The 12,535-nt window shown below is 42.4% G+C and overlaps 1 protein-coding gene across 1 annotated transcript in view; it reads right to left on the minus strand.

Annotated features, from left to right (window-relative positions):
* Positions 1–4,070: 4,070 nt before the first annotated feature.
* LOC104968215 (sprouty-related, EVH1 domain-containing protein 2-like) overlaps positions 4,071–12,535 on the minus strand; it is a 10,468-nt gene continuing 2,003 nt past the window's right edge. Inside the window, exons 4-5 of the mRNA XM_010797792.1 lie at positions 7,773–7,931; positions 4,071–7,606 (exon numbers count right to left, since the gene is read on the minus strand). Of these exons, the coding sequence (XP_010796094.1) occupies positions 6,818–7,606; positions 7,773–7,931 (948 nt within the window). The 3' untranslated portion in view covers positions 4,071–6,817. The remainder of the gene's footprint in view (positions 7,607–7,772; positions 7,932–12,535) is intronic.

Here is a 12,535-nt window from a genome sequence, read left to right on the forward strand (position 1 = left end):
CCAGATTTGAACACTTCTATGACGTCACAGAAGTGGCGCTACGGCTATTGGGCCAACTCCACCAATCAGGAGGAGACAGCCACGGACATTGCCGTTGGAAAGCGCTGGAGACGCTGTAGTACATATGCCAGGCCTGTAGGTGGTGCTGTTCTCACAGAATCAGCCCATGCAAAGACAGTGTTAAATTGAGCGAAATGAGGAATGGCTAAAATGCATGATCTGTTTGGTATTTTGAAAAATAAAAAGTATAAATATGCCTTATATAGGTATGGTCCTACACTATATTATTCAAATATAGCATGATAGGTCCACTTTAATGAAGCAGAGGTTTGATAGTGATACAGGTTTTAAAGGTGGGCCCGGCTAAAATAACTGGATGGCCTACCTGCCTGTCAGCCTTCCATCTGTGCACAAACTTATCTCGTGCCCTCATTGGTCATGTGCGTGTTCGTGTGTGTTGGAGGAGGGGCTCTGTAAGGAAGTCTGAAGGAAGAGGCAGATTTTTTCCGGTTGTGTACTTTCAAATTCTAGCGCTCTCCAGCTGGTTTCTCCATTCTTACCTACCCTACCTTATGGTTTTAACCGGTTTTAACCGTTTTAACTGAACATTTTAACATCAAACTGGAGAGGAAAAGAGTATGCCGGCTCAGACGATTGGTCGTGCTTTTTACAGCGCTACGGCTTCCACAGGTGACATTTGTTTATGTATTTATTGTCAAAGCATTTAATATATTTATTGCTATCGGGATGTTAAGAGCATTCCATGGATAGCCTAACAAAAAGTGTTTCTGAAATAAATGACATACCCCACCTTTAAATGATGGATTTTAAGATGTTTCAGAATGGATTTTAGGTCAAGTAGAGTAAAATGTGCAATTTAGGTTAGATTTTAGAACATTTCCTTAAAGGTAGGGTAGGTAAGAATGGAGAAACCAGCTCGAGTGCGCTAGAATGTGAAAGTACCCAACCGACTTCCTTACAGAGCCCCTCCTCCAACACACAAGAACGCGCACATGACCAATGAGGGCACGAGATAAGTTTGACAGGCAGGTAGGCCATCCAGTTATTTTAGCCGGGCTGGCTCAGATGATTGGTCGTGCTTTTTACAGCGACACGGCTTCCACAGATGACATTTTTTAATGTATTTATTGTCAAAGCAATTAATGTTTTCATTGCTATCGGGATGTTAAGAGCATTCCATGGAATATAACAAGTGTTTCTGAAGGGAATTACCTACCCCACCTTTAACCATGCCTTTTAAAAAATGAACTGAAGTTGTATGTCTTTTGGCTGCAACTCTCAAAAACATGATGCAAAATCCCAAAGTCCTACAGTTTCATTTCATATTGTTTACTATAATGAAAAACAAAAGAAAGGTTGAAGATTTGAGAACACGCGTCCATCAAATGTTGCACAATTTACCGATTACCATTTCTGCTCTTTTAGTGATGAATGAGTTCTTCTCAGTCTTTGCAGAGAGCTGGAGGTGAGATAGAAGGAGTTGACAGATAACTAAACTAAAGGATGGAGGTACGGAGGTGACAGAGCCACAGAGCAGAAGGAGGAAGAGGAAATGGAACAGTGGCAGAGGACTGGCGCCACCAGAGGAAGAGGCTCTCTTTCCGAGCCTGAAATAAAGATCTCACCCTGACTCTTCCGGCCTTGTTCCATTTTAATCCCTCGACTCTTGCCACTTCCCTCTTAACCCTGAACTGTTACCTCTGAAGCCCCGTTTGAAGTTTCCTCCCCATCAGAGCACAAACACGCATCACCGCCTCTCAACAGAGGACAAAGCACTGTGGTGCAGTTTTAAAGGACTTTAGATATTACATCTCAGAAGGAAATACTCAATTGATTTACAGTATTTCATCTGATAGCTTGAATAGTTTCTTTATCTCCACAAATTCAAGGTATACATTCCGTCAGATATTTTTCAGGTGAAAATCTCAACTTTTCTTTCAACAATCTTCTTCTTCATGCCTAAATATTCAAAGCCAATATTTGTAGGGCTCACTTGACAACTTGAACATTGTTGTGTCGATGACAGTCGACCAAAGTTTTTCAGATATTTCACACTTTAAAGTAAAATCTAGAAATGTATGTGGGTCTTTTTGAAAACTGATAGATTAACATACGATATTGCATCACTATTTTGACACAGGAACCACTAACATTACTCTAACTGCAAATGCTTGAGTACACGTCGGTGCTAAAACAATTACTTATAATTAACTTTTAGATTACTTTTAACAGACTTAATTAAAACATGTTTTATTTTTCTATATTGCTAAGTTGTTTTGAACAATCCTTTTCCATTTTCCACAGGGTGGGAGTAGAGAGATGTTTCCCAGTTTATCTCAGGTGGGTTTGATCTCAGTCAGGGAATGCTGAAACAATTATCCAGCTGCTTGTAAGCTTTACTAGCTTCACTGCAACATCTCTGCTCTGTGAGTTTATCAGGTAATTCAGACCTGACGGAGAAACTCAACAGGCTCAAATGTTGCATAACCAATACTCACATGGTGCAAATGTAGAACAAATGTAGAACTCTGCCTATCTTTGGACATGAAACCACAGCACTGGTGCGGGACGAGCCACCCATTCCTCAAAACTTCAGTGGGAAGAGATCTCCGGTGCTCCGTGCACAGAGAGGGGCCACGCTGACCCCATTACACCAGCAGATATCTTAAATGTTTGCACATGTGGACTGTGATGCTGTTTGCAGCCGTTGAGCTGCTTAGCAGGCCCCCAAAAAGCCCTGAGGGACCGTCCTTTTCTTCTTTTTTCTCCCTCTCCCTCCCCTCTCTCGCGCTCCATCATTATCGCCCACATGCTTTTCCAGAGACATCCTGAGTGAAACAGCTCGACGTCCTCGATGGCTATCACATGTTCCTGCTGAGGAGGGAGAGACATCTTGAAGAGAATGTTCTCCACTGAGGAATTCTCTTTGTGCTTTTTTTCATTAATTACTTAGGAGTTTTGGGGCATTAAACTATGGAAGTATTACTTTAAACACAATAAACCTTAGCCTTGACTGAACTTGTTCACCTCATGAAGGAGGACATCCTCTAGCAATTACTTTACTCCATAGAGATTATGGATTGTTTTAGGGACTTTTTGCATGGCTTCAAGCTATTGTTACATCTGGATGAGTCGGTCTTTATGACCTCAAGTCCTCCAAAAAATGTGATTAACACTACTTAAAACAACTATGCCCCTAGATTTGCTTTACCACAGAAAGTGATGATGAAACATACTTTGGAAAAACTTTTCTCCCTTTTCTTGATCAACCCATGACCTTTTCTTTCAATATTTTGGTTAATAACCAAATATCTTCGCAACTGAAGACATTCATGTTGTCTGTGTTGGGCAGTAATTAACTAATTTTAGGATGCCAACACGCAAAAACAATGTTAATTTAGCATTGTTAGTTTACTCAAGTTAGCTTATATCATCACCACATTACTCTCGGTTAATGATCAAATATCTTCCAAACTAAGGGCATTCATATTAACCTATACTTGTGTTTGGCACTAATAGGCTATTTTTTTGCATGCCAACGCGAAATAAATCTTTTTAAATATCGGCATATTAGCATTGTTCGTTTGCTTAAGTTAGCATGTAGCTCAAGCATCACCCCATGACTTTGTGTTGCAATACTCTAAGTTAATGGTGAAATAACCTTAAAACTTGAAAAAATACTTTTGGCCTGTATCTGGCACCAATAGGGTAAATATCAGCTTATTAGTTGTTAGTTTTCTTTAGTTAGCATTTAGCTCAAGCACAGCCGTTCAATGTGGGCATATTTTATGTAACATTTCCTGTTGTTTGGTTGTCTTTTATAGTTTCTTACATTTTCAGTTTTATGTCATGCAGAAATCCATTAACACTTGTTGTTCCTTAATTGAGCTGATTTCATGCACTTAGAATAGAATAAAACAGAAGTTACATTGAAGAAAATGGTAATGCATGCAGCAGAAAAGCTGCGGTTACTGTAGACATTTATGGGGAAGTACCTTCATTTAGGTAAAAATAGTAATAGTAGTAAAATAAACCAGCAGACACGCGTGTGGTTTCACTGTTTTCTCTCATTTTATTGGAGGCGGAAGGTAAGACACACATTTCACTTTAGTTTTCTCACAGACCTGGCCACCCTTCAGTATCTACAAAGTACTTCCTGTTCCTTCTCAAAGCAAGAGCTACATCCATCGTACATGTTAGAAACAGTTATTTAAAAAAAACAAATAGAAATAAAAATGTACAACATACACTTGATATATATATAATATAATTTTTGCTCTTTTTTTTTTACAGAGGTAAAAATACTAAGCGTAAAAAATGGGTCTAATTCAATACAGGGAGTTTGTTTCTTTAATTTTTCAATTTAAATACAAGGAGATAAAGAGGATGCGTTCAGGCACTTGTAAATGGCTCTGACATGTGAGAATACACTTAAACACCGGACGAGACGGAGAGAAAAAAGATTAACGCTGACACACACACACACACACACACTCTTTCCAATCTGATTGGTCCCGTCCCTGAAACATCACATCATCGTAGAATCTGATTATACTGGATAGATGTTAACTTAGCATGTGATGGCATTTTCAGCTGATCCCAGTAGCTTTGGATCAAGGAGCAGGAGAAGGGAAAGGGATGTGGGAAAAACACACTCGCACACACCAAGGACGTACAGACTGGTACACAGGACAGGATGTATGAAACAGACACAACCAGGGAAGGGAAAAGGACATCCTCAGGCATTCTGTATTTCAACTACAGCAAGTGACATTTCCTTGGCAAAACAATCAGGGGTGGATGTTTGTTTCCAGCATTTCAGCCGTTTTTTGGACTACCGTTCTTTACCAATGGGACCCTACTGATGTCTTGCTAATCCTTTTTCTTTGTAATTCTTAAAAGAGGATCGTCTTCCCGGTCACATCCCCTATAAGGCGCCCTTGTGATGGTCAGTTTTTTGGCCCAAATGCTGTAGGCCCACCAGTCACATGTTATGGAGGTTTCAGCAAGTTGTAACAGCTAGCATAGCTTCTTACACTTTAGTTTCTGAAAAACAAAACGTTATATTGTATATTTATTGAATAGTGAGTTTTGAATGTACCCATAGGTGTATTTTATTACCTTAAGATAAAGCAAAGTTAGCTGTTTACACCCGTTTCAATGTTGATGCTAAGCTAAGCTAACCTGCGTCAGGCTCAGAGACAAGACCGTGTATACATATTTTCCTCAAACGAATCTTGTGTTTCTTAAAATGTTAGATTATTCTTCTTTCAACAGAAGAAGGACACATCTTTATGTATAAGTGTAAAATAAAACTCACTACATTGCTGTAGTAACATTTTAGAGGCCTAAGGTCGTTCATAACTTTGTTTTACGCAACAAAAGCTTTTGTACTAATTTTCACTAGTAAGGAGTTTTTAAGAAATGTATTTACATTTATCATTTTATAACAGTTTTTAGTCTCTGTTACCGCTGTTACTCACACAGTAGGCTATGTGACTGGTGGGCTTCATTGAAGGACGAGGCTAAAAGAAGGGAGCTGATTGTACACCGCAAGCACACTGGAGTCCTTAGTTTACACACTTGATCAGAACCTTCTTAAGAGTTCCTTTTCAGTATAAAAATAGTTTAAACCAATTTAAAAAGAGTATGTGTTGAGGCTGATTGCTTGGAGCCGTAACCGTGCTCACGCTTTTCATTAAAGCAGACATCTTCAGAGGGACGGGGGTGAAGTTTGGAGCCAGACTCCACATTTTAAGGCATAACGGGAACCAAGTTTAATGGTATCTCTGATTGTTTGTTTTTTTCTTTCATCCTTGACTGCTGACTAAGGTTCTGCGGAGGGTGAGGAAATCAGAGCCTTATAGTCTGACACCGCTTTGTGTGTATGTGTCAAGAAACTGACTGGAATTATAAGACTGGTTACTGGTTTAGGTGAAAGTTTAGGCACTGTTTGAAATAACGTGAGACGAATGCTAGCTTGATTTAAAGCACTGTCTCGTTAGTTGAGTGAATCACAACCCAGCACCCTTTTTGCTGGTAGATCAATTCAGTGAGAAATAAATAGGATAAAAAAAAGAATCTTTGGGATATTAGAAGATTAAGATGAGTACCACGTTTGTTTCGGCGAACAAAGAAGATGTCGACGGTGGAGAGCTATGTAGACTATATACATGAGCTTTACGATAAGCTGCAGTATAGACAACAAAAGGCCTCGGTGCGCATTGTTAGCTCGCACAAATACCATCCACACACACACACATTCACACACTCACACACACACAAAGAGGTGTAGTGTCTGATTCTCTTGTAGCTGGAGTTGAGCGGGCCTGATATTGGAATAGAATATAAACAAAATGGCCACGCGTACATCAAAGGAGAATGAAAAAAAAGAACAAAGAAACAATTCAAGTTCTTTGACGCCGAGTCAGTGTACAAAGTATAAAGTACCTGCATATGTGATACATGACATATAGGTCAGCTATAAAAAAAAAAGGCCCCCTGAAAAAGAGTGCTCTCTCTCTAGAAACAGAGCATGAAATGGCCACGTGGAGAGCTGAGAGAACTGTCTGCCGTAAGGGGGAGCTTATCTTCCCAGGCCGTTCAGAAAATGCACCAACTGTTTTTATATTTGGCTTATTTCAGTGTCTGGAATTTGTAGAGAATCCCAGAGAAACCAAGGCAAGAGAGTGAGCAGCCACTTTGTCCCCTCCGTGTCCATCCCCATCCCCATCCCCATCCTTCCCTTTCCCTGTGCTTGCGTTGGGTTTTTAGGTTTTTGTCATTGTTCCTCTCCTCAGCTCAGGGCTTTGTGTCGGCCTCCGCAGCAGCCGCACCTCAGCCCCGCCCGGTGACACGCGTGGAGCGGCGGGTAGAGACATAGGCACGGCGCCACCAGAGATAAACCGAGCAGCGCTAACCAGCGAGAGCCAAATCGGCCTCCGCCTCCGCCCTCACCCCCGTCACAGGAGCAGGGGTCCGAGTAGTCCCCCTCTGGGTCTGACATGCAGTGGTAGAGCATGGTGTCTGCCAGCCACATGCAGCTGACCCTCCGGATGCACCCCTGCACAGGGTCCGGCGCATCGTGGCACCGACCTCTCCGGTTGTCGGTGATGTAAAAAGCCTCGCCGCAATGCTCACACTGAGCACGCTCCAACCCGTCCTCTTTTCGCCCCTTCCCGCCATTTGTGGACGATGAGGAGCTCGGGAGGAAGGATCGAGGCTGGACGGAGACCACCGAGGAGAAGCCCTGGCGGTACGAGCCGCCCTGGCCCTTATTGACCAAGGGTCCGAGAGCGGGGTCAGAGTCTGAGGGCGACAGGGTGGGGGCCAGAGGGTAGGTGTAGTCGTGCTTCTGCGACTCTGTCTTGGCAAAGTGGACGTACGACTCAGAGTCTTCCATTTGGATGAACTTGTCCCGCACCGTGGCGTGTCGGTAGTCCTCGTAGCCCGTGAAAGAGGGGCGGTCCGACGGGCGTCCATAGTGGCGCTCGGTGGTTCGTTCCCAGCTCCGCTCCCGAGGATTGATGCGGACGATTTCCTCGTCTTCCTGGAAGGTGACATGACGGGGAAGCCGAGACAACGGCTGAGGAGAAAGACAGAATGAATGTTACACAACACAGCTGGCTGTAAAAACTCATACTGTTTGTTCTTGTAACTGGTAAATACCTATATATTGAGTGTAAATAAATAGCTAAACAATTTAATTTGACTCTCTTTGCATCACTCTTCGATGCTACTGGATGTCTCACCTGGTCCATGAAGTAGTGGTCTGTGAGCCGGTAGGGGTCGTGGAGGTCGTGGCGATGTCCCAGCATGCACTTGTGTCTCTGCGGAAGGGGCGAGGACTCGAGCGGCGGCAGCGAGCTCTCCAGTTTCTGGGAGGAGTTGGATGAGCTGTCTGTGGTGTTCTGAGGACACAAACAAACACAGGATGCCGGTCAAAAGCTTCTCTCAGATTGGATACGTCAAACAAATAGTTATTGCGAAAGGACACCATGATTGGACAAACAAAAACAGGAAGCCTTGACGAAGCTCTGATTGGGAAAAACAGGAAGCTTGAGCCCCGTTTTCAAGCCACTTGATCCACATTTGGATCCCTGTGTGCGAGTTAAACTTTTATAAACAACATCTGCCATAAAACATCTGCAACAGGCAAGAAGAAAACACTGTAGCAAGGACACATACATTAGGATATCCGTGGTTTATATAAGTGGTATGGACAACATATTAGAAACACCTTGGTATATCCAATGGCAGCACAAACTGCAGCCTCCAAAATGATCCTATAGTTGAACACCTCTCTAACACACTTTAAACTGAACATTATAACCTTAATAAAAGCCAAATGTATCACAAGACTGATGAATAAGACTCCATACGTTTGCATTTATGAGATGAAAACTCAAAGTATATATTTTTAATAAACCCAAAAGTGGTTGAAATACAACATATTATAGATATTACACTCTTATAGTATAGAAAACACACCACCTATAAGCATCCAATCTGAGTAAAGAAATACAACTTTTTCATACAATCGGAACAGATCGGCAGTTGCATTCATTAAACCCTTTACCATTAAACACCACAGCAATACATGTGTTGTCTGAACAAAGGAATTAACATTTTCCCAGAATGAAAGTAATCCTTATTTTCTTACACCCCTAACCCCGAAAGGAAATAAGGTGTATTTGACTAATCCTTTCAGCTCTAAAATCAACAACTATCGAATATATAAAACCTTCAACTGTTGAATCCACTTCTATACAGACATTGTTTGACAGGTTAGATAATTATTTATCATGCTTGAGATCAAGCTGGTGGCTTGACTTGATATCATGAAGCCAGCAATCTGCACACACACATTTTTTGCAGTTTCGCCTTTTTTTGGCCTCTCCTCGTCCTCGTCCTCACCCCCAACAACCTGTCCTCCTTCCCTCAAATTCACTTTTTACACATTCCTCCTTCCCTTCTCTCTTTTCCACCTCTCCCGCCTGTCGGTCGGTGTGTGTGTTTGTGAGAACAGTATCCTGTCCCCTTTCCGCTAAAGCCTGTCAGGGCTCCGCTCCAACTCAAACCTTGGCCAGACACTAGACAGTCGGTTCGCAGCCGTGTAGCGCTCAGACAGACAGATTTCAGACCAGCACACTGGGGGTCAGCCTCTGTGGGGGGTCGGGGGTGTACCAGCTGATAGGACCCCTGTCTCATCATGTCATCCTGGTTATGTGTTGGCCTACGGGTGAGATATTCAAGATGTGTTGGACCCAATGAAAAATGATGCTAGTGTTTGTGTGTGAGAAGAATAACTGTTTTTATCTCTTGGAGGGTTTAAAGTTTCACAATCTACCGAGAATAGATTAGATAATATGCTGTCCTCACAACACCTTTCTTAACTCAATGTTAGCCTATTTTGTTGAAAAGAAAAAGATCTGTTTCTGTCTGCATTTGTTTAACTATGCTTTGAGCACCATGGGTCAATAATGCAATATAAACTTGTATCAAGGGTCCACAAGCTTGTCCACCATAAAGGTTTGGCTTTATTTTACCTCGTCAACATCTGCCAGCAGCAATAAGATTTATAAGCTTTCTTTTTTCCCTGAACTGATGTGATTTCACCCCATAAAAAGGGAAAGAAAATCAACCTGAGTGAAATTTGATATTCGCTGTACTCAAATGTTCCCGGTTGTGCTCAACTTTTACTGGAAATACTAAAATAAATACATGTTGGCTGTATCTCAGTTAGCAAAGTAGGTTGGTGTTTCAAACCCATGTTCCCTGAACACATGTTGAAGTGTCCTTGAGCAAGAAACTGAACCCCTAGATTGCTCGCAATGTACAGTATGATGAAACTAGAGTCCAGAGCAATGCTAATGGCTCTGTGAAGGCTGTACTTAGGCACAGTGATTTCAGCTAAATGCTAACACTAGCATGGCCATACGATCACAATGGCATTGCTAGCGTGTTCAACATATCCATCATCTCAGTTGAGCCTGTTAGCATGCTAACATGTGCTTAATGGTGTGATATTCATGTACAGAGCTATCTATCATTATTTATTTGTAATTAGAGTAGGCGTGTGGCCTTTTAAATAAAAATACGTTGTCTAGAGCCATCTGGTGTAGCCTATAGACAGGATCTGCATTATCGTGTTGTGTTAATGTTCTTGTGCGTAAAGTTAAGTCTCATATAGATGTCAGTAATTATCTTTTTATTTTGTTTAAACCTTTTTAAGACCCCAGTAAGAGAAGCTGTTACCACAGCTAAGGGGGATTTCAATAAACCCAATTATTGGAATTATGGAAAAAATAAGGGATCAACAAAGTGATTTCAATTCATCCTGGGAGGGACATGAAAGTGTGCACAACATTTTAGAGCAATCTCTCTAACTTTTTTTTAAACGTCACTCAAAACCACACATGTCAACCTATTGATGTGAGAACAAATATTAGATTTTGAGACTCCCTCCATCCCTCCTTATGCTTCAAACAGGTGTTATACTATGGTTGTCAAAACAAAATCAACATTGTTTCTGCTCACTGAACTGCATCAACTATATAAATTGCAGTTTTACCATGGTTTCTTGTCAGGTAACATATCCCCCAAGTAAATCCTAACATCATTTTCCCTCACCCTTTATTAAATTGACAAAATATGTGTCCCGTGTCAAAACCTGGCCCTCTAACCAATGCAAAAAATTATTTGCCAGAGTTATACGAGCACGATCTGGTGTGTGTTTGTCCGTCTGTCTGCTGAAGCGATCCCCTATTATATCCTGCTCCCCACATGGATACCGCCATGCTGAGAATTTCCCCCAGCTTTCTTACAAAGCCCCCAGAGCAGCCGGCCAAAAATAACACAACATGCTGCCTCTCTCCGGGCCCGCCCCCCTGCAGAAGACATTACCGGGGGGGAGGAGCTCCCCTCCACGGCTGAAACTAATTCAAAACACAGACCAGGCTTTTACCAAGAGGCAAACAGAAAGGAGTTGAGGGGGAGACTTTGTATTTCTGGACATCCTCTCTCTATATATTCAGGCCCAAGGCTGAACAGAGGGCATTTCAAGTTATTTTCTGACACAAAACATGTCCCGACTCAAAAGCTCGGGAGGATTCATCCTTCAACAGGCCCGTCTCGCTCTCCTGGGATGAGCCCAGAATTGCTTCAATAGCTCTCACTCCCCCTGTTGTGAATGAGCCAAAATAGAGACAGAGAGAGAGAGAGAGAGAGAGAGGAGACGTGCTGAAGGGAGGGACAGAGGAAGGGTTGGGTTAAGTTTAGGTTTGGCGAACGAGTATTAATTTAGGGAAGTATGTCCATCCTAGTTTCGCCCCCTCCACCCTAAAGACTGTAAATCTGCTGCTGCATTTCCCCCTGTCCACGACTGCCGCCAGCGCTAACTTTAGGAAAGGTCATTAGCACTGGATGAGAGGAGCATAAGCAGAAATGAACCCATATCCCATGGATGTTAATTTAAGTTTGATTGTTGATCTTACACTTGACAGTAAGATGATTATTAACAAGACAAGATAAGGCTTGCTGAAGGAAATAGTGAAATTCCTTAGCCTTGTATTTCCTCTGCAGGACCTCATAGGCCCTGCACAATTTGTAGTGGCTGCGTTCAATGCTCTGTGCTTTCAATCATGTTATTTGTCGTCTACCACAACCCCTTTTGATGACTTCACCAGTGCAAAGCTTAAATTAAAAGCGCTAGCCATCAGACACATAACGAGATGGTTTAAAGATAGCCTGTTAAGTGGCAGGCTGGATTTTATCATCCCTAAACACTGTTGTTTTTTTGGATTTCAAATACAGACCACACAGGCTGGCAATTCCTCTAATGCTGGCAAAGAGTGTGTGTGCGTGTCATAGACTGTATATATAAAGGTGTGTGTGTGCAGGTCAGCTGGCTGCTAGCTGCAATGTCTGTCATGTGTTCAGGTACAAATTTAAAAGTAGAAATGCAAAGTAAGTCCCCAGTCTCTGTGATTTTCAGGGCCGTTTGAGCTTGTGGCGAGCTCTCAACGTGCTTAAATAATGAAGCCGTCAAAAAGGTTGCAATGATCTCAGTAGTTTCCTTCATAATTCTTACATATATAAATGGAGGAGATGTCATTATTTGTGTTATCATGAGCTTCCACATTGCTATAAAAGTGAGCAGCCGAGTGTCATTTGGGGTCAATATGGCAGCTTTTAAAGCAACAACACCAATGATCGCCTTGAATTTGTTGCACTAAAAGTTCCTACTTTCCTGAAAACCTGATGCTTCATTTGAGGAATTGCTCCACCCTCTGACATCGCTGTAGCCCCCCCCCCGACCCCCCCCTCATGTGTTTGTATGCGTCTCTGTGGTGGCTGTACACTCCCAGCAGAGCACCTATTAGTCTTGGCCCTTACAGACAGCTCGAGTCAAAGATGAACCACGAGGCACTTCCTCTCGTAAATCACCGTCCCGCACTAAGCTGGGAAACAGCTGCTAGCTGCTAGTTTGGTGGCGGCTCTCTTTTTCAACCGG

Source organism: Notothenia coriiceps, unplaced genomic scaffold, assembly GCF_000735185.1.
Source record: "Notothenia coriiceps isolate Sejong01 unplaced genomic scaffold, NC01 NC01_scaffold00038398, whole genome shotgun sequence".
Classification (NCBI taxonomy): Eukaryota; Metazoa; Chordata; class Actinopteri; order Perciformes; family Nototheniidae; genus Notothenia; species Notothenia coriiceps.